Source organism: Panthera pardus, unplaced genomic scaffold (genome assembly GCF_024362965.1).
Source record: "Panthera pardus isolate Hobbes unplaced genomic scaffold, ASM2436296v1 HiC_scaffold_22, whole genome shotgun sequence".
Classification (NCBI taxonomy): Eukaryota; Metazoa; Chordata; class Mammalia; order Carnivora; family Felidae; genus Panthera; species Panthera pardus.
The window spans coordinates 61061935-61082546 of record NW_026526788.1 but is presented as its reverse complement, the minus strand read 5'-3'; the positions used below and the strand labels follow the sequence as shown (position 1 = coordinate 61082546).

The window sequence follows — 20612 nt, the reverse complement described above, 5'->3', positions numbered from 1 at the left end:
CTTCACTCGTATACACATGTTATCTTGTCTACAAAGCCTCCTGCGGTGAGGTCTAGGCTGGGGCTATGAAGCCCAGAGGTCTCCAAATATATCTAAGCAAACTTGCTTAAAAAAAGAATTCAGATGCCTAGGATGTACACAATCAAATCTCTGCAGGTGGGATTCCAAAATCTGCACTTTAGTAGGTCCTGCTAGTGAATCCAATGGAACCAGTCCAGTCAACCGCAACTGATTAGCAGGCCAGCTCTTGCAAAGTATGAAATACCTGCCCACTTGGGGGAAACAGAGGTCCCTGGAGATGGTTTGGAGGCAGGGGTGGGGGGGGTGGGGGGGAGGTGGGAGGGTAAGATGTAAGATTTCTGGTCAAATTAGTTTAGATAAAGCTGTACCCTATAACTACCTCTTCCTCCTCATTAAGGATTCATATTGCCTATGAAAGGCTCTGAGAGGAGTGCCTGGGTGGCTCAGTCAGGTGTCTGACTCTTGATTTGGGCTCAGGTCATGATGTCACAGTTTGTGGAATCGAGCCCCTTATCCGGCTCTGCACTGGCAGCTAAGTGCCTGCTTAGGATTCTCTCTCCCTCTCTCTGCGCCCCGCCCCCATTCTCTAAGTAAACTTAAAAAAAATAAATAAAGGCTCTGAGAAGTTCTGCAATAAAGAATCCTCCACTTTTTCTCATATCAGTGTTTTCCTAATTTTTTCACCCAAGGACCCATTTTCAACAGACGCCTATCCCACAGAACACTCTGAGAAACAGGACTCTCACGAGTCCACATCCACCAGTCCATTTAGACTCTGTCCATTCAAAGCCAGGAATGAAACGCCCAGACCTCTGCAACCCCATTTCTTCCGAGGCCCTATTCTCAGATTCCCCATAGGCTCCCAATCCAGGCACCACCCTGCACAGACACCTGGCTACCAACACATCACTCTCCTTCTTACCTAGACACACAACCATCCTTAAGAGGCAGAGACTTTTATTCCCATTTTGGAGAAATGGAAACAGCCTCAATAAGTTAATTGCTGGTGGAAAACTTTTTTGTCATCTTTAAGTGGCCACTGAGACGTGTGTTTCCGGGCCGTTTATGCATCTATGGGGACACAGGTTAATCAGATTCTGAGAGACTCAATGATCCACACTTTTCTCCCCGCCCCGAGGATGCCTCTGGTGAGATTTGAGGACAAGGGCCTAGCAGATGGAGTCCCGCCCAGGACTCATTTCTGTGTCTGGGAGGCGGTGGGGCGGGGCGGACTGGCCCTCTGTTCTCTCCCCCTACCCGGATGGGCCCGTCCTCCAGGAAAGGCACGGTGCCGGGTGTGTTGGAGGGGCCGTCAGGGGAGGCACTCACCGAGGATGCGGATCTGCGTGACGGCCCCGTGCAGGCCGAAGAGCATCCAGAGCGGCTGCGAGGCATCCACGCACAGCTGCATGCCCGCCGCGGCGCCGTTGTGGCTGAGGTGCAGCTCCCCGTCGGCGTTGACCACCAGGCCCAGGATGTCGCCGCTGTGCAGGGGCCCGGGCACGCGGCACACGGCCCAGAATTCCTTGCGGTCCACCAGGGCCTCGGGGCTGAAGGGCAGGTCCGCGGGCCGCAGCGTGCCGGGGTCGCACGTGGTGACGCCGAAGGAGAGCGCGCCGGGCCGCGCGCCGCCCGAGCGCGTGACCTTGACGAAGATGGTCTCGGCCACGCGCACAGGCCGGCTGGTGAAGACGAGCGCGCGCTCGTCGCGCCCGTGCTCCAGGCGCGCCACCGTCTGCTCGTCTAGGATCCGGACGTGCGCGCCGGCGCGCAGCGCGTGGAAGCGAAGGTCGCCGTCGAGCTGCGCGGGCAGCGCGCGACTGTGCTGCGAGTTGAGCGAGTTCTGCGGGATGGGGCAGCCGGCGGCCGGCGCGGCCTCGTCGCCCTCGGCGCCCGGCACGTTGAGGTCGCACAGGCTCACGGAGAGGCGCGCCTCGTCGGCGTCGCGCCGCAGCGACGGCCGCCGCAGGGCGGTGAAGGAGCGGGGCCGCAGGCAGTCCGGGAGCACCAGCTCGCTGTCTGCGGCCGGGGAGGGGGAGAGACAGGGTGACCGTCAGGCGGGCCGCTCGGGGCCAGCCCCCGTCGCCTGCGCGCCTCCTCCCGCCAGCCTTTCCAGCATGCACCGCGAAATACCGACCGCGTTGTCAGCGGCACGGGAACGGCTTCGGACCTAGGCTAAGGAATCGGGAGACAAAGTCCTGCAGGACATCTGTTTGTTTAAGCAAAGGATCAAGGCTAGAAGGAAGAAAAACATTCTAAATGGCGCGCTTATAAAAGTTTTTACTATTAACTCCCAGGCCCTCCCTTTGGATCCCCAGCATTTAGAACTGCGCTGAGCACTTCAGGTGACAAGCAGTAAATGTCTGTTGAATGCACTGCTGACGTCCTACCCTTCTGGAAGGTCAGGGGGATTCCCCCTTCCCCAGAACCCCTCTTTGCATAAATTGTCTCAGCTTATCCTAACAATTACCTTTTGAGCTTAGCATTGCCGCAGAAGGACACAGACTGAGAGAACTTAAGTAAATGTATCCAGGTTTCCTTTTGAAAGGGACTTACTTTCAAAGGGGAAATCAACCCCTTTCTCTTTTTAATCATACAAGTAAGACACACTGTCTTTTGTAGAAAAGACAGTTCAGCAAAAAGAAAAAATTACCACCTCTCAGCCCACCATCCAGAGAAAAATACTCTTAACATTTGGATGAGGACCTTCCAGCTTTTTTCCCCCAATATATTCTTCAGTTACTTCTTTAATACAAAAATTGAATCACGCTATATCAACTCTAGTAGTTTTTAACCTTTTATGGGTAACAAATCCCTTTGAAAATGTGATAACTTTCACCTATCGCCTCAGAAAAATGCACATTCTTCCTAAAGTCTGTGGATAATTCCAGGGCATCTGTGAATCCCATAAAGCCATCCATGGGCATGGACTCCAGGCTAAGAACCCTGCTATATACAGATTTCCTTTTCAAAACTAGCTTTTCCACTTACTGTGTCCTAAACACCTTTCCATGCCAATAACCATGTTTCCAACACCATATTTTTTTAATGGCTGTATTATGTCCTGCTTTATGGAGTCCCATCATTTATAATAAAAGTCATCATGCACGATGAATTACCCCTGCATTTCATCCTTAAAACATCCCGTGGAAGTGTTCCCATTATGGAGATAAAACTCAGAGATGTGATGTGACAGCCACCAGGTGGCAGATCTGAAATTGAAGCAAGGTCTGTCCAACTCCTGATACCACATTCTTTGCTTTCAGGACCCCTCCTTGTTTATTGAACCCCTTCTGTGGGAGTCAAAGTCCCCAAATTTGGCTAGTGCCATTGTAGACCACAGCATGGGCCAATCCCTCCCTGAGAGCCTTTCCTCCGAACCTCCCAAAGCGAGAATCTGTGCTTTCTCTCCAGGACCTGGGTAAGGATGGCTGGGGTGCTCGGTGGGGGAGCAAAGCTTGAGGGACAGTGTGGGCAGCTGAGGTCAGGATTCAGCTCCAGCTGAATCTAGAAACAGTCTCCAAAGCCTCCTTGTTTTTGTTCTCCCCCAACCCCCACCACCCTTTCCAGAAACAGCCTCGTTTGGGCCTGGGCAAGGAGACGCTGCTGGGCCCTCCCCCCTCAAGTCCCCTGCCTCTCTGGAGTAGCCTCTTGGGGCCTGGCTGGTTGGGATTTCCCAGCATCGTGCCTGGCAAGAAGGAGGGAGCCGACCGGAAAATGTGATTATTCCAGGGAATTGACTCTGTGACAGCGATGGTGCAGAGAGGCTGGGGGCTGCAGAGAGGCAGAGGCAAGGAGGCTCAAACAGGAGGGGGAGGCCTGAGAGACAGTAGTGTGGACCTGGGACAGGCTGTGGGCTGACCTGGACCCCTGGGAACAGCCCCTGCTTCCGACCCCTCAGGGATTCCAGCACTGGCCCTAGAGGACTCCAGGGTTGGAGATGGAGAGGAAGGGACGGGGACAGCAGGGTGACTAAACAACAAAAGGCTCAGATTCTCAGCCAGAGCCTACAGGAATAAGACTGTCACAGGAGCCCACAGACATATGCGCCCCGACACTCCTCTCCCTACCCCAACCCACACACACTCAGAACACTCAGCCCAGAGCCATGGAGCTGGGCAGACTCTCAGTACAGATTTCTGAATGGGGCTGGATGCGAGCTATCCTGAGCTCTGCCCCTTCAGGAGTCCTTCTGTACTTGAACATGCCCACTCCTGGGCCTCCCAGGCAACCTATGCCATTGTTGAGCTACTCTAAGAAAGCGTTTCCTTCTCTTAAACTGACATCTACCCTCCTGTATCCAAGGATCCTGGATTAATTTACTTAACTTCTCTCAGCTTCTGTGCCAATGCTATCTCTGGGGCAGTCCCATAGAGAAAAGGACTCTCCTCTGGGAATACTCAGACACACTGCTCACCTTCCCACCTCTTAGACGATGAACAGAACCAGCCTCCAGATGTTCCCTGACCAGCTCAAGGCACAGTGTGGCCATCACCTCCCTTGATATTTACACTATATGTCTAATCGTGCAACCTGACAGTATCTCAGATGCTTTAGCAGCCAAAATCCATGAACTGGTAGGCAGGATAGGAGCATAGTTAAGTGTAAGGATTTTGAAGTCATCAGCCTGGGTTCAAATCCTAGCTCTGCCAGTTTCTGGCCATAGACCAAAAGCTTAACCTCTCTGGGCCTCTCCATGCATAAAATCAGCATGTACTGACGTGTATAAAATCTGTATTCTAATACTCCGCTCAGAAGGGATGCTGTGAAGTTGAAATGCAGGAGGTAAGTAGTACCCTACTCTACCTAGTAGAGTACCTGGCACATAATAATCACTAGGTAAACACGAACCACTGTTATTATCATTTCCATGCCCCAAGGCTCAGAAGAAAGTGCACGGGCTTTGGGGTGACACAGGCCTGGGTTTAACGGTCCAATCCAGCACTTGAACGGTGGCCAGTAAGGAAGCAACTTTCTTCCCAGCCTCAGATCACTCACCTAGAGAACAAGGGTAATAATACCTGCCTTGTGATGTTGTTGCAGGGATCAGAGGTAGAGCGGGAAGCCCCCGTACTTGACAACCTCAGGTACTAGTACTTTACTCAGGTTGAGTTTTGTCAACCAAAGTTAGGTCCACCTGCACTTAGGCAATTAACTTTCTGAACCTTAAGGTAGGACTATAGATAGATAGATAGATAGATAGATAGATAGATAGATAGATAGAAGACTATATATAAGGTCATGAATGACATCACTGACTAAAGCCCAGAAAGGAGAAGGTACAAAGTGGACATTAGAGGAGAAAGAAGAGAAGGAAGGAGAAACATTTGGGGGGGGGGGGTGAGGGAGAGGAGAAGGGACAGGAAATGACCCCTATGGCTTTGCCTGAGATCTTGGAGGAGCAGGGAGAAAAGGTATCAGAGATGCTGGGAAACAGCTAAAAATGGAATCCCCGGGGCCAGTGCCCAGCCCAAGTATGTCTCCTCTCCCGGCTCAGCTGCCCCTCGGGGTCAGGAGTGGCTGCAGGCCGCCAGCAAGCTCCAAAATAGCCATCCCCTCAGTGTCCCCAGCTGTGCCGGACCCTGAAATAGATGACACTGGAAATAGAGGAGCTGATCAGGCACCCTCTGCACAAGGGACGGCAAAGGTCAGAGCTGACTGGACTGACATCGAGTCAGAGGCCAAGGGAGGGTCCTGGCCACGAAAGCCAGGGGAGAGCACCCTGGGACCAGCCTCTGCCCAGGGTTACAGCTTGGAAAAACCAGATGGGCTACCTGTAACCCCAAGCAGCAGTGTGGCCCATTTGGAAGCAACAAGTTATGTAATCCACACACGGGACACATGGCTGCCCACTTTGGAGGTATTTATGACAGGAGGAGGGGAGGCTCCAGGCCACCGGAGAAGCTGTTAAGCTGGCTCCCCTCTCCGCATCCCGTCTTTCAGGAAGGAGCTTGTCTGTCTTCAGCTCCTGCCTAATCTGGTGCCTAGCGGTGGTCCTGCAAATACTTTGGGCCAGAGCAGAAATCACCGGCCCTGCAAGGGCAGTGAGGCGAGGACAGGGGGTTTCCTCCCCGTCAAGGTGGCACTCAGGTCACCCACTCACTGACACACTGTGTGCCCAGCCCCAGGCAGTGGTGGAGACAGAAGGAGAAGCCAGGACATGGGCCCCAAGGAGCCAGTAGGCTGTGGGAGGATCAAAGCTTGGAGGCATGAAAATATGTGAGTATAATTTTGTTACAAAATTCTCAGTGTCTCCAGAGGAAATCCACCTCTCTCTGCCAAGTTCTCACCCAGCCTTGACTAGAATGGCCCCGGGGACAAGAAGCTCACCACATCCCAAGGCTATCTGTCCCCTGTCTCTGAACAACCATAACTGTTAGAAAAGCTCTCCTTGCATGGATCCCTATATGTCCTATAGCCACTCCTTGCACCCTCTCTGAGCCTTCTCTTCTTTAGGATACATATTCCTTTTAGGATAATGCTCTCTAGCCGAGGCTGAGGTCCCCTTCCTGTCTCACAGTGAGCCAGAGACAGCATCTCAGAAGAAACAAGATTTGACCTGGACCCTGAAGGACAAGAGAGTTTGGACTGACAGAAGTGAGAGGCACTCAGTGGGAAAACTGTTCTAGTAAATGCCTGGAGAACAGTCTGAGCAGGGCCAGCGGGGAGAAAGGAAGGGAGAGGAGGAGAGGAGGGGCCAGGCTGAGGATTCCGGGGCCAGCTCTGGCCAGAGACCCACCGGGCCCTCCCACATGTTGCCAGCCAGTGCAGGGCAACCAAAGCAGGGCCTGGGCACTGGTGCAGGGGCCCTCCGGGGCAGGCAAGGGGCTCCTTTGAAGCAGGGCCTGCCATCAGCCCCAGAGTCTTGTTTGTTTAGATTCGCACATCCGGAGCACTGGATAATCTTTAACCATGGGTCGGCCTGCCGCAGCCGGCCGGCTGGCGGGTATCTGCCGGCCCCTGTTTAGAAGGTGCTGCCAGCCCATTTACTGTCTCCATAAACATCCTCTTGCTGGTCAGCATCTGGCATGGGGCAGGGGAAGGAGCCCGGAGGGCGGGTACATGGGTTGGACGGGTAAGGGGTTTCTCCGCCCCTCTGGACAGTGCCCCGAAACCCACACCCGCCTCCACCCTTTCCATATAAACCCAACCACACGAAAGCTAGAAGAACAAGTACTTTTTGAGGCCCATGGAGGGAAGGGTAGGATGTCCCAGAAACACTTGGAGTCACAGATTCTAAGCTTTATAGAATCTTCAGCCCAGAGGATCTTAGACACATAGATTTTCAGACTCATCTGGTCTAACGGTTCTCAAACTTTTTTTTTTTAAGCAGTGGAATCCTTTTGTCCAACAAAACCAAAATTTCTGGTTGAAGTCTAAGAAGAAGCCAACTATCTGTCCAACTCAGCCGCCTCAAAGATGCCTCTGTAGAACCCCAGCGTTCCAAGGAACCCAGCTAGAGAACCAAAGGTCTTATTCCAAGAAACAATTTAGATAGAATGGTTTGAATTTCACCCAGATACAGGGACTTGATTTTAAGGCCTCCTCTTCTAATGAGAGGACTTGGGGGTTGTCTCTTTGGTGGTATTTTTAAATTAAGTTTTCCTTTTCAACCTAAAAACAATAGCCCTTACTATATATGTAAACACTTTTACATATTCATCAGCCTCAGACTCTCTGAGGTAAATGGCACATATATAATTATGTCCAAATAACAGATGGGACAGTTGTGGCACAGAGAAGCTGGAAGGCTTGCTCAAAGCTAGTGAGTGGCCACGTCAAGTCTTGATTCAGTCAGGTCTCCTGCTTCTGAAATGAGGGCTTTGTCCCCAGTACTGCAAGGCCCCAGCTCCTCTACTCCACACACCCCACCCCGGACCCCTAGGTCTCTTCAAGCTCCCCAAAACTATATTTTGGACCAAAGAGATACTAGGCAGAAAATATGAAACTGCCATTTCTGGATATTACAATCTAATATTGCCCATCGTATAAGGTTGCACTTTATATATATTCATTCTGGTGAAAACAAAAACAAAAAACAAAAACAAAAAAAAACAAAACCACCAGAGTGCTCTGTAAACAACAGAACCAGATGAAGCCGTTAGGAGCCTTCACGGAACTATGAGGCAGACACTGCTGAATCAGGATGCCCGGCACCCCCACTTCCCCAGCCAACCCTGCTGGGGCTCTCGTGAACTATCTATACCCAACATGTACAACTGATCCCTAACCCCCTGAGCTCTCCTAAACTATCCTGGAAGACATGGGAGGGCCAACACCCCACCCTTGGGAGGTATCCAGACTTCACAGGGGACCAGGTGAACTCAGAGAAGCTAGAAAGTAATGCAGCCCATGCTCCTGGGCCCAAGTCCCACTTCTTCCAAGCTGTGTGACTGTAAGCAAGTTATCAGACCTCTCTGAGACTGTTTCCTTATCTGCAAAACGAGTACAATAATAACTTTCTTTGGGGCGCCTGGGTGGCTCAGTTGGTTGAACATCCGACTTCGGCTCAGGTCATGATCTCGCAGTTTGTGAGTTCGAGCCCTGCGTCAGGCTCTGTGCTGACAGCTCGGAGCCTGGAGCCTGCTTTGGATTCTGTGTCTCCTCCTCTCTCTGTACCCACCCCCGCCCCTGCTCATGCTCTGTCTCTCAATAATAAATAAATGTTAAAAAAAAATTTAAAAAAAAACTTTCTTTATAACATATATAAAGGACTTATGCTGTCTTCTTAAAGACCAGGACAATACATGATGCAGAACCGCTGAGACCATTTACACCTTCATGTGCCTTCAGGTGGTCAGGAAGAGGAAGGGTCATAGGAACAGGGGAGGTCAGGGAAGGTTTCCTGGTGGAGGGGAGGGTTCGGAGTTGGACCGTGATTATGATTGGCAGAATTTGGGATGAGCAGAAAGGAAGCGCCAGGAAGAATCTCTGAAGCAGGAGAAACAACAAAATTTTGTTTAAATCAAAAAGAAAAGAAAACTGTCAGAGAAGAAGAAATCGCCATCAGCATCCTTAGCTCTTTCCCCCATCCCCAGAGCTTCGCTCAGGTTCCTTAGACTAATATTTGCCTCTCAGCCCCTGGCAGCCATAGCTGAAGGTAAATATTGGTTTAGCCTAGGAAACGGAAGCCCCAGATGGCAGCGTGGTCCTCCGCTAGCCAGGACGGCTCACACCCTTTGTGCCGCCAAGCTGAGGCACACCCTGTATGGGAGACCTACTCCAGGGCCTTATCTCCAGAGAGGCCCAGGCTTCTCATTGCAGGGAAGCCAGGCTGACTCACCAGCCTAGCAAGTGGTCCAGGAGCAGCCTGGCCCTCAGAAAGCTACCCTCCCTGAGAGTCTCTAGAGATCTCTGTCCTCAGAAGGCAGGTCTCTTACCAGGACTGGGGCACATGTGCACAGGTTGGGTGAAGCAGAATGCCATGAGCCCTTGGGACCCCACCCTGAGTGCCCCCTTAATGCCCTCCTGAGTTCAGCCACTACCATTTTGATGTGGCAATGTCTTCTCACAGTGACCTTATGCCCAGTTCCTCCTGGGAGAGCCGAATTCCAGGGCCAGCCTGGCTTCTGACTAGCTGGGAGAATTTGGACAGGCCCTCTTCTATCTCTCGGCCACCTTTTCTCCTTTTGAAAGACATTGACACCAAGGTAGCTGCCAGAAACTTTCTACTTTCACGGCTCTCTCCCCTGCGATGCATGCACACAGCCCCACCTGTGCGCACCCCTTCTCCACAGGTCACCTACACCTCTTCTCTTCACTCGCTCTTCTGAAGGTTCTGTTCCCTGACTGATGATGCTAATCTAATTCCCCACCTCTGTGACCATGCATACCCCTCCTGTCTGACCTAAACTGTTCCTCCCCAACCAGTCTGTGCATTTCAGCTTCTCTGGTTCCTGACTTGAAACCTCTCCTATAGGAAATCCTGGATCGCTCCCCAGCTGTACCGCCCCCAACACACGGCTCTATTCTTCAGCCACATTTCATTGCAGAATTGGATCATCTCAGAGCAGTTATATGGTGTGTCCCCCAAAATAAACACTCTTCAAAGAGAGGCACTGGGTTTTCAATTCATGTGTCTCCCTCCGCCCCCTCATCGTACCTGGGCTGCGGTGGGCACAGAGGGTTATCAGGAGCACCCTACAAGTGGGGTCTTGGCTCACCAGCTTTCTGCCAGGACCCACAGCTGCTCTTTGTGAGCCAATGTTTCTGAGAGGAGCAGGGAGACCCTGAAGAATTGGGATAGGAGTTTATCTCGCCAAGCATTAATCACCCCATAAAACTTGTGTTTATTTGCTTGCCCACAGGTCCTTCTTTCTGGAGGTAGGAAGCTGTTATTCTTGGAAATACCAGCCCAGGCTTGGCCGGGACACCCTGAGGAAAGAGGCAATCTCCTGAACTCCAGCTTGTCGGGGGTGCCTCGAAGGCTTGAAGCAGGCCTGCAGGGGTCATGGTGGGGGCACCAGCGGGCCTTGTTATGTTAGGGTAGTGGGGGTTGGGATGGGGCACCCCCTTGGTGGTGTCACTTCAGGAAGAGACGCCACCCCCTACCTCCACTGTGTCCGGAGAGACAGCCAACGTGTCCGTGGCCTGACTTGCATATCTGCTAGGTGCCAAGTACCCCAGGATATCTGTGATCCGAAGAGCAGATATGGGCCAGGTGGGGTTTGGAGGGTTTTGGCCACAGGTCCCAGAGAGAGGCAGAAAGGGAGGGGGCAGACCTATCAGGAAGTCCCTGCAGATGAGACACTGGTCTGGGAGGCAACCACCTCGAGAAAGACAAGCCCGTCCTCAGAGCTACCAAGGCAGAGAGTGACTTCTTCAGGGGAAGGAGAAACTCAAAGCCAAGATGGCTTAGGAGGGAGAGCAGGGAAAGCCACAGGCAGTGAAGGGATCAGGGCGGGGGGGTTGCTGGGGTGGGAAGAGGGGAGGAAAGGGAAGGAGGCTGACCCTGGGACTATATGAGGCAATGGGCGATCCCAGAGGGGACGCCACAGAATGACGGTGTAGAGCAGTGTGCCTACCTCTGAAGACATCTTGGATGGATTTCTTTTGTTTTTACACAAAAAAGAAATCGCTTTAGGAAGAACAAAACAAAGAGATATTTTCATCTGCTAATTGAATTCAGGGGCTATAATCAGTGTTTGAAAACACCCAGGGATTATGGTGATTTATAGCTAGGACAGGAATCTGCTGGGCCCTCGGCCTTGTCCAATGTACAGAGAGGAGCCTGCTGGGAAATCCGGATGCAAGTGAAAATCCTGCGGGAAAACCCATTTATGGTCCAAGAGGGGTAACAGGGCCATCTGGGCTGTGCCCGAGGGTGGGGCCTTCCCTAGGCCCCTGAGGTTTGGAAACCCCATCTCACCTCGCATGTCCCCGTCACCACCTCCTCCCCGGACCCTCCTAGAATTTGTAGGCCCAGCCTAAGCCCTCTTTTCCAAGAAATACTCCTGGACTCCATCCTCCCTCACTGACCTCAGCCTCCTCTCAATTTCCTGCCTCCCTCCATACTTAAACCTGCTGGAGGTTTATTGGGGAAGGTACTGCTTTAGGCATCAGAACACCCTGTTCAAATCCCAGCTCTGCCACAGCCCTACGCGGGCAAGCCAAGCCTTCTGTGGGTCTCAATTTTCTCCCTGACAAATGGGGATGAAAGAAAAACATTCTGTCCGAGGCCAGCTGCTGAGCGATTAAATGAGATAGCTGGATGGAAACCATCTCGGCAGATGGAAAGGATCCTCTGACTACAGCATTAAACAATTTACTGTCTTCTCTTGGGTTATGCCCTGATTGTGTCTGGAGGGTTTGCTTTGTCTAATTTCTCAGTGAGGCTGGCGCTGTCTATGAGAGCAAAGCTGGGTCTATCCTTCATCTAACAAGTTAACCTTCCCACCACTCTCCCTTCCCAACCCCCCAAATAATGCTTGGTGTCCTCCCCACGCCAGACACAAGATTCCACTCTGGAGAGAAATCCAGGGGGGGTAAGAACGGATTCACCCTCAAAGTCTTCCCTGTCTTGTGCAAGACATATGGATGGGCCAAGGCTCAGCCAATGCCTCAGGGCGGAGAGAAGCACAGACACCATGTGGTGGAACCCAAGAAACAGAGAAAAGAACTCAGCTCCAGAAGGCTTCACCTCCAGGAGGAGGTGGCTTGCGAGCTGGGCCTTAATACCAGAATGGGATTTCGGGGGGACTGCAGGAAAAGGCATTCGTTGCTAGGAGAGGGGAAAGCAAGAATGCTGCCCCCACTGCCTTTACCCAGCCCCCTCCCAATAAGACTATAACCTTTTTCAAGAGTGGAGACACTTCTGTCTCCCACCATTGGCCCAGCCCTGGGCCAAGCCATAGTAGTCCCACACTCTTTCAGACGAGAAGACTGAGGCCCAGACAGAAGTGCCCAGGCTGGAGTGCAACCTCAGGCTTTGGGACTTCAGGGCCTTGAAGTGTGAGGCCCTAAGGATATCAGAGCAGCAGGCAGGTATTCACTTGAACCTGGGGTTAAGCTTTACCCTCTCCAGGATGGGTGTGGATGACTGACAGTCATTAGTCACGTAACTGCTTCACGTAACTCTGCTCTTTAAGCAGAGTTCTTCTAAAAGAACCCTGAGAACAGTTGTTTATTATTACCTACCCCTATTTTACAGATGAGGAAACTGAAGTCCCACAGCTAGTATAGGGTGAGGCCAGGAATCCCACCTGGGTCACTCTGACTCTGTAGCCCAGGGGCATAACCACTGCCCTTCCTTTGCTGGGAGGTCGAGGCCCTTCCCTGCAAGTGCACCCATTTCACAAAGGGAATTATCCTTGGACAGCCTCGGCTCCCTTCTCCACTAACGAAGACTTAGAAGAGCCTGCTTTCGGGCTCTTAACTTGTCCATGTGAATGTAGAAACACTTTACTGAGTTGAAAAAACAGAAAGTTCCCAAACTATTAATTAATAAAAACAGCCTCCTGATGTTTGGAACTCCACAGAAAGGCTTCTGACAATTACTCACTTGTTTTTACTTTCACTGTCTTTTTTACTGAAATAAAGGTGTTTTGAAAAGAGCTTCACTCTTTCTAGGCTCTGAAGCCAGAAAGGAAAAAAAGTGGGGAAAAAACAAAAAAAAAAGGTTTCCAACCACCTTCATGGCATTTTTCTCTGCAGGGAGACGGGGGCAGGGACGGGAAATGGAAAGAGCAAGCACAGGCTGAGCACTGACTGGATACCCAGGACTGTGCTGGGCACTCTGCTCACAGCCTCTTTAACTTAACTTCCTCTTCCCAACAGCCCATTTTATAGATGGGAAAGCTGAGGCTAATGCACGCTCTGCCTGGCAACACAGCCACTTTGCCCGTGAACTGATTTGTACCCAGAGTCTACGTACGCACATGCACGTGCACTTGCCAGCACGTGCACGAGTGAGCAAGGTGAGAGCCATCCTGGACTGGGAGTCAGGTGACCTGGATTCTAGTCCCAACTCAGCCACCAACTCAGGAAGCCTGAGACTCTCCAAGGCCCCTTCCAGCGCTGGCATTTGAGGATCCATGTGTGCCCTCCTGAGAAAGCCTGGCTCCTCCTTGCCTCCCACGGGATGTGTGCCCTCTCACCCCCCTGAAGCAGCCTCACTCACCCCGGGCACCCAGGGGCAGCCAGAAAAGTCTTAGCCACCCTAGTGCCTTCGGCCCTCCCCCCTTATCCCTTTCACCCACATCCCTGCAAGAAGCACTAGGGTGGGGTTGGACTTCCTGGGGGGCTGCAGAGCCCAGGGGCCAGGGGCTCACTTGGGACTTAGTGCTGGCTCCACGCCTCACCTGCCGCGTCTCCTGGGGCCAATGACTCAACCTCCCCTGAGCTTGAGTCTTGCCTCCAGGGGGCCCACTAACAGAATCTGCCTCCCAGGGATGCTGTGAGAACGGCAATAATGAAGTGCCCGGCTCAAGGTAAGTGCTCACTACACTATGGTTACGGAGGTTAATATTCATTACTTCCTGGGAGCGGGGGTCTTTGAGGCTGCCGTTTATGATGAAGGTTGTGTGCTGCTCAAAGGCACAACCTGAGGGGCCCTGGAGGGCAGAAATCCCACCCAGGCGCCCCTCACCCCAGCTGTGAGTCCAAAGGACGGGCGCACTCTGCAGGGCACACGAAGGCTCCCTGAGCTCTCCCGGTGCCCTCTAGGCCCCGGGGCCCTGCCAGCGGGAGAGGGGTCCCCGTGCCTGATGGGATGGAGCAGCGTCACACCTCGGCCCCCGGAGGCGTGTCCCGCACCGAAGGGGCACGGGGAGCGGGCACTCACCCAGCAGCTGGACGCCCCGCGTGAGGCCGTAGACGTCCACCAGGGCCCAGAGCGGGTCGGCCGTGCGGACCCCGTTGAAGAAGAGCATGGCAGCTGAGTCGTTGATGCGGTAGAACACGCGGCCCTTCTTGTCCACCCAGAAAGCGATGATGTTGCCCTCATTGGCAAACTCCTCGGGCAGCGCCTTGGCCCAGAAACCGCTCTGGGACACCAGGTCGGGGCAGGCGTACTTGGGCAGCGAGTCAGGGTGGATGCGGGACGGGTCCTTGCTTGTGAAGCCCAGGCGCAGCGCCCCGCTCCAGCAGCACTGCTTCTTGGTGATCTGGGCGGAGGAGATGGCCTCAGACAGCACCCCGGCCCGCCGGCCTCCCGGCCACTGCCAAGGGCCCCAGGGGAGGGAGTGTGCCCCTGTCGGCAGACCCCTACGGGGAGCCACACCGCCCAGCTGTCCTCCTTCCCCTCCTCTAGGAGCCTTCCCACTGTCCAGTGACAGCTTGTGGGCCCCATGGCCACTCCCGTCCCCGGGTCCTTCTTTGTCACACGGGGAAGGTTGAGAAAGGAGGAGGAAGAGGGAAGAGCATGAGGAGGGATGAGGAAGAGCAGAAGGGATGGCCCGGAGGCAAGAGAAGGGCAGGGTGTCGTCGTGGCCGGGACAGAAGACAGTGCTGAGAGGGAAGGGTCGAGGTCCAGGGAGGCACAGAGGGCAGGGAGTGGGAGGGCCCACCTTCAGTCTGACTTGCTCATAGATGAGGACCGGGCGGTTACTGAAGGTGATGGCATTGCAGAAACTGGCCTGCCTCTTGACGGCCTTGTGGCTGAGGTCCATGAGGATCTGGGAGCCCTTGGTGTGCGGGTGGAAGAGCAGTGGCGTGGCCGGGAGCCCCCCGCCGGGCGGCACCGGAGGGCAGTGCTTCTGCTTGTGGTGGCATCGGTGAGACGGGACAGGGAAGGGGCCCCCGATGGAGTCTGCAAAGGAACAGGCCGCAACGTCAGAGCGGGTGGCAGAGGCCCCCGGAGGGGCGGAGGGCTGGGCACAGCAGCAGCTGCCCGCCGCCCAGGATGTCCACCGTCACTGCAACTCATCCGCTGCCACCTTGGGCCACCTGCTGCCATCTCTTGCTATGTCCCGCTTCGCCATCTACCACCATTGAGTATCTTTCACCACCTTCCCTGGTCCTTCACCCGTCACCTCCCACCCACCATCTCCTGGATTCTAGTCCATCTCCTGCTACTCACTAGTATTTACCACCATCTGTCTTCCACCATCCACCCTTGTGATCAATCAGCATTTACTACCAACACCCACCCCCGCACACTGCCACTCACTACCACCGTCACTTATTTTATTCAGCAAATATTCATTATCTACCGACTGAGTACCGAGCCCTGTCCTAGGCACTGGACATCCAGGCATGAAACAAACACGGATCCTGTTCTCGAGAAGACACCAGTCCAGGAGAGGAAATACGACACAGACAGGAATCACAATAAAAATGGCAGATAGTGATGAGTGATAAGGATTGGGGGGCAGGTCACTTCTCAGGAAGGCTTCCTGGAGGAGGGGAGGAGGAAGAGAGGGCATGGGGGCTGGGCTGACGACAAGGCTGAGCCGCAGTGAACACGTGACCGCGGAGCTGCCCTGGGAGACCAGCAAGGTGGGTGTAGCAGCCTCCGCAGCAGCAGCCCCAGGACCACGCCCGCCACTTCCCTCCTTCGGGGCCGCTTCCCTCCACCCTGGGCCACCTTCCTGCTTTATACCACCCCCATGCCCACAACATCTTGCACACAGGTAGGCCTCTGCACCCAGGCTTCCTAATGGAACCCGGATCTGCCTCAAGAGCCTCTGGCCAGGGAGGCACGCTGCTTTCTCCTACACACAGTTCTACCTCACCCCACAATGGGATAGAGTACAGGGCAGGGCTTGGTCCAGGAGAAGGCACGTTACAAGCACATAAGGGTGGTGTCCAGGAGACGGGGCAGAGAGAGGAAGCAACATGGACGAGGTATCGCGTGGCCTGGGTCTGTCACTGACTGGCTGTGTGACCTTAGGGAAGTCACTTCCCTACTCCAGCATAGGCGGTCTCTACCCTGTGGCTCTAAGACGTGTGTCAGCAGCGCTGGGAGTGTTAATGCAGTCCTGGCAGTTGGGGGCAAGGAAGTGGGGGATGTTCATTTCTTCCCCAAGATCTGTGTCCCATCCATCAGGAAGGGCAGCCCCTGCCCATGCCATCAACTTGAGGAGAGAGACACAAGGAGGATGGGGAAGATGGGGTTGGGGAAGTAGGAAACCACAGAATGTGACAGAGGCCTTCTGGGATGTTTCAGAGTTGGGTTCCTCCATGGCAGTGATTTAATAATGCAGAAAGCTCAGTCCCCATCGGCCTGTCCCCAACGCCTTCTGCTCCCTAAAGGGGAGGAAGGGTTTCCAGGAAGGAGAGGAAGACTGGGAGGAAAGGGCGATGGAGAGAGGAATGTCCTGAGCTAGGAAGACGCAGCCTTCAGTCCAGGCCATGTTTGCATCACTTTGCATCACTTTGCATCTTTGCTTCCTTCTTCCCAGAGGGCCCAGACCCGAGTGTCCACAGTCCATGGCTGGTCAGACATCCTGTGTGTGGGAGGTAGGGCTGGAACAAAGAGGAGTTCCCCTTGCTTTCACTAAGGAGAAAAGACTAGAATCACAGAACAGTGCTCAAGGCCTTTGAAGACCACTATGCAATAAACGCGAGAATTGCCCAGAGGAGACCCAGTCAGTCTGAGAAGGCTACCTGGAAGAGGCTGAGTGGGCCCTGGATGGCGCAGAGCAGGGGAGGTCATTCCGGGGAAGGAGACCCTTGGGGTGAAGGGCACAGCGTGGCTACAGGTGACCTACAGGTGCCCTGCCTGGGAGAGGTACACATTGGGATCAGGCCGGCTTCAGACACAGCTTGACTCTCGGTTTCAAAAACCATAGTAAATGGATTAGAGATTGTGGTAGGTCTATACAGTGGAATACCACTCAGTGGTAAGCAAGGAATGAACTACTGATACGAGCAGGAACATGAATTTCAAAATAATTATGCTGAGTGAAATAAGCCGGTTCTTAAAGATAAGCAAACACAATCCACGGAGTAACCACAGGGCCTCTGTTCCTTTCAGCCACTGCCCCCCGCCCTGCCCACACCCTGTCCCATTTATCCTAATTTAAGAAATGCACACTAAGCTCTAGTGATAACAAGCAGATTGGAGGTTACCTGGGAAGGGTTGGGGGGAGGGGGAGAGATTACCAAGGGGCACAAGGGAGTGTTTGGGATGATGGATATGTTCACCATCTGGCTTACAGTGATGGTTTCGTGGGTGTATACGTATGTAAAAACCCACCCAATTATACACTCTAAACACATGTGGTTAAACATATGTCAATATAACTCAATAAAGCAGTTTTTTAAACATGCTGAGCCCAGCAGCTTGGAGCCTCTCCCATGGGACTCTTTCCCAGCCTCTGCTCAGAATCCAGGGACCAACTGCAGGACCTCAGCTTCCTTTAAAACACTTCCTCTCCTTCCCACCATCCTGGGTGGGGTCCTACCGTCCTGCATAAAGAGCTAGAAAATACTAGCTCTGGGCAAATATGGTGGAGACACCCAGGGACCAGAGACCTAGGCCCTGGGAGGACCATTCCCCGGGGCCTCCCTTCCACAGGCAGTTTTGGGTGGAGAAGGGTAGCACAGGCCCACCATCCTGGCTGACAGCAGAAAGATGGAGAAGTAAGGATAAGGAAACCCTGGAGCCCGGGGACACAATGTACACCCAGACATGTGGCCTCAGAAAGGCACATTCATGGGCACACACATACACCTGTGAGCACATGAAGGTAATCCAGACCCTACGAGACTTATCCCTTAGGCCAGGAATCCCACATTTACACATGTACCGTGCACACACACACATTCATGTACACAGAGATGTACAAAACAGTACACATAAATCATACACCCAGCGCCCATGGGCCATATGCATCTAATAATAACAGCAGCCAAGTGCTGATAGGTGCCAGGCTCTGAACGGGGAGTTTTACCTACACTTACTGGTTTCATCCTCACAGCAAATTTAACAGGGATGGAGGGACATTACTAGCCCATGTTACTGATGAAGAATCTAAAGCCTCAGAGACATTGAGCAGCTTACCCAAGGTCACACAGCTGGCAGAAAGAGGCTCTAGCCGTCAAATGCGGGCAATGCACCAGCAAGGCCTGAGTCTTAGCCATGAAGCATTAAATCAGCCAAGAAAGCATGGGTTTGGTGTGCTGGACCCATTTTTTTTTTAATGCACATTAAAATATGCTCACAACTGGGGCACCTGGGTGGCTCAGTCAGTTAAGCATACGACTCTTGATTTCGGATGAGGTCTTGATCTTGGGTTCGTGAGTTTGAACCCTGTATTAAGCTCTGTGCTGACAGTGCGGAACCTGCTTGGGATTCTCTCTCCCTTTCTCCCTGCCCCTTCCTCCCTCCCTCCCTCCCTCCCACCCACCCTCTCTCTCTCTCTCTCTCTCTCTCAAAAAGAAACTTAAAAAATAAAATAAAATAAAATAAGCTCACAATCTGGTAAAATATGGAAAAAACTGTTCATCCATGTACCACGTAAAATCATTTCAAGTAGTACACTGAGGGGATACCTGGCATTCTATTACGTTGTCATGATACACATGTATATGCCACCAAAACAGAAATGCAAACCGCGTTTCATACATTGCCCTCACACATGGCTGGATGTAAAATGCGGTGCAGGAACACAGCGAATCCCACTCTGCAAGAACAGTGAATGATAATGGTATGACAAAGAGGAGCCTCAAAACCGTGCTGAGAAAAGCCAGCCTCCAAGGCTGCACAGGTGCTCATTCCATTTGTAGAATGCTCTGGAACAGGCAAAACTATGGGGCTAGAGAGACCAGTGGGTACTGGAGTTTGGGCAAGAGAAAGACACAGGGACACAAAGGGAGAATGACTGCTATTGTCTATAAAGAATACCTCAAAAGCAACACTTACAACAACAACTAACAAATCAGGTCTTCACTGAGATGGACGAAAGGGAGGCTGCAATCCTTGACCGCCACAGCCCCCATCACCCCACTGCAGGCAGTGCCTAGGATTGGGACCATGAAACCGGAAACCCGAAAGCCTGCTCAGGCCGGCCGCTCTCAGCCTTAAACCTCTCAAGTGGGTATGAGGGGAGCATTTTGGCAGCTGCAAAGCACCTTCACTGATTCCTGGACATGCAAAATCCTGTGCCTGCCTCCTCCTGCCCACAGTGTAGCTTCCGGGGCTATCCTCTGCCCCTTCTCTCTGCACTCAGCTCTGAGTAATCAAAGCCACCGTGCCACCTCTGTGGAGATGATGTGAAAACCCTCTCTGGCCTGCTGGGTATCTCCAAGTGACCACGGTCACCTGCCACCTGGCAGACCCCAGCTGAACTCCTGACCCTAACCCACCAGCCCTCCATGCTCCCAGGCCCCAGTGGAGTCTTTGAGCATCGCACATCCCACCTGCTGATCCCACCTGAGAAAGAAGCATCCCTGGGCTCCACCCACTCCTGTCCTCCCTGCCACCAGGGCCTTAGCGGGGCCTCATCACTCTCTTTGAACAAGGGCCAGGGCCTCCATATACAGCCACCAAGGCTCTGTCCTGCATGCCTCCAGGGGGTGCTGTTTGCACAGAAAATAAGACGAATTGTGCCCTCCAAGGTGTCCAACATGGTGGTCCAGACCAGGGTGTTCGCCGCCTCCCCAACCCCTGCTATCTCCCTCCTCCACCTCAGCTGGCATTATGGTCCAGTGAGGAGGAAGGAGAGAAAGCAGAATGAGAATTAACCCTGAGCACAGCTCTGATATTAAGGGCCAGAGGGGTGGCTGGGGCAAGGCTTCTTCCCTACACCATCCAAAAGGGCTCCCTCTCTGCACTTTGACAGACACTATGACCCTTAAGGTCTCCATTCTACAGATGAGTTATGATTCAGACTGGTTAATCAGCTTGCTCGAGCTCACACAGCAATTAAGAAACAGACCTGGGTCTTGAACCTTGGTCTTCCGGTGCTATTTAGGGGTCCTTTACCCTACTCAGCATCTAATACTGCAGCCCATTTTCCCCATGAATCCAAGATGGCAGGAGTAGTGGGGAAAGGCTGTGTGGAGAAGGCACTGGGCCAGTCCCAGCTGGGGGAGCAGCCACAACAAAAGGACCTCAAGATGCTGGGACACTACTCCCCCAGCAGCCAATGGTCCTGGTGGAGCCCCAGTCTCACCATCTGGCTCCCGACAGAGCTCTCAGGGAGGCC

At 53.2% G+C, this 20612-nt stretch overlaps 1 protein-coding gene and 1 long non-coding RNA gene across 3 annotated transcripts in view; one reads left to right on the top strand and one right to left on the bottom strand.

Moving 5' to 3' along the window:
• Positions 1-20612, bottom strand: part of NEURL1 (neuralized E3 ubiquitin protein ligase 1) — a 79421-nt gene that overhangs the window by 5495 nt on the left and 53314 nt on the right. For both annotated transcript variants that reach the window (XM_019459332.2, XM_019459333.2), the window contains exons 2-4: positions 15027-15268; positions 14303-14624; positions 1351-2040 (exon numbers count right to left, since the gene is read on the bottom strand). In XM_019459332.2, coding sequence (XP_019314877.1) covers positions 1351-2040; positions 14303-14624; positions 15027-15268 — 1254 coding nt within the window. The remainder of the gene's footprint in view (positions 1-1350; positions 2041-14302; positions 14625-15026; positions 15269-20612) is intronic.
• LOC128779033 (uncharacterized) lies at positions 2035-10122 on the top strand. Its single transcript, XR_008424915.1, has 3 exons — positions 2035-3442; positions 7352-7491; positions 9941-10122. It is a non-coding gene; the product is annotated as an uncharacterized LOC128779033 (long non-coding RNA).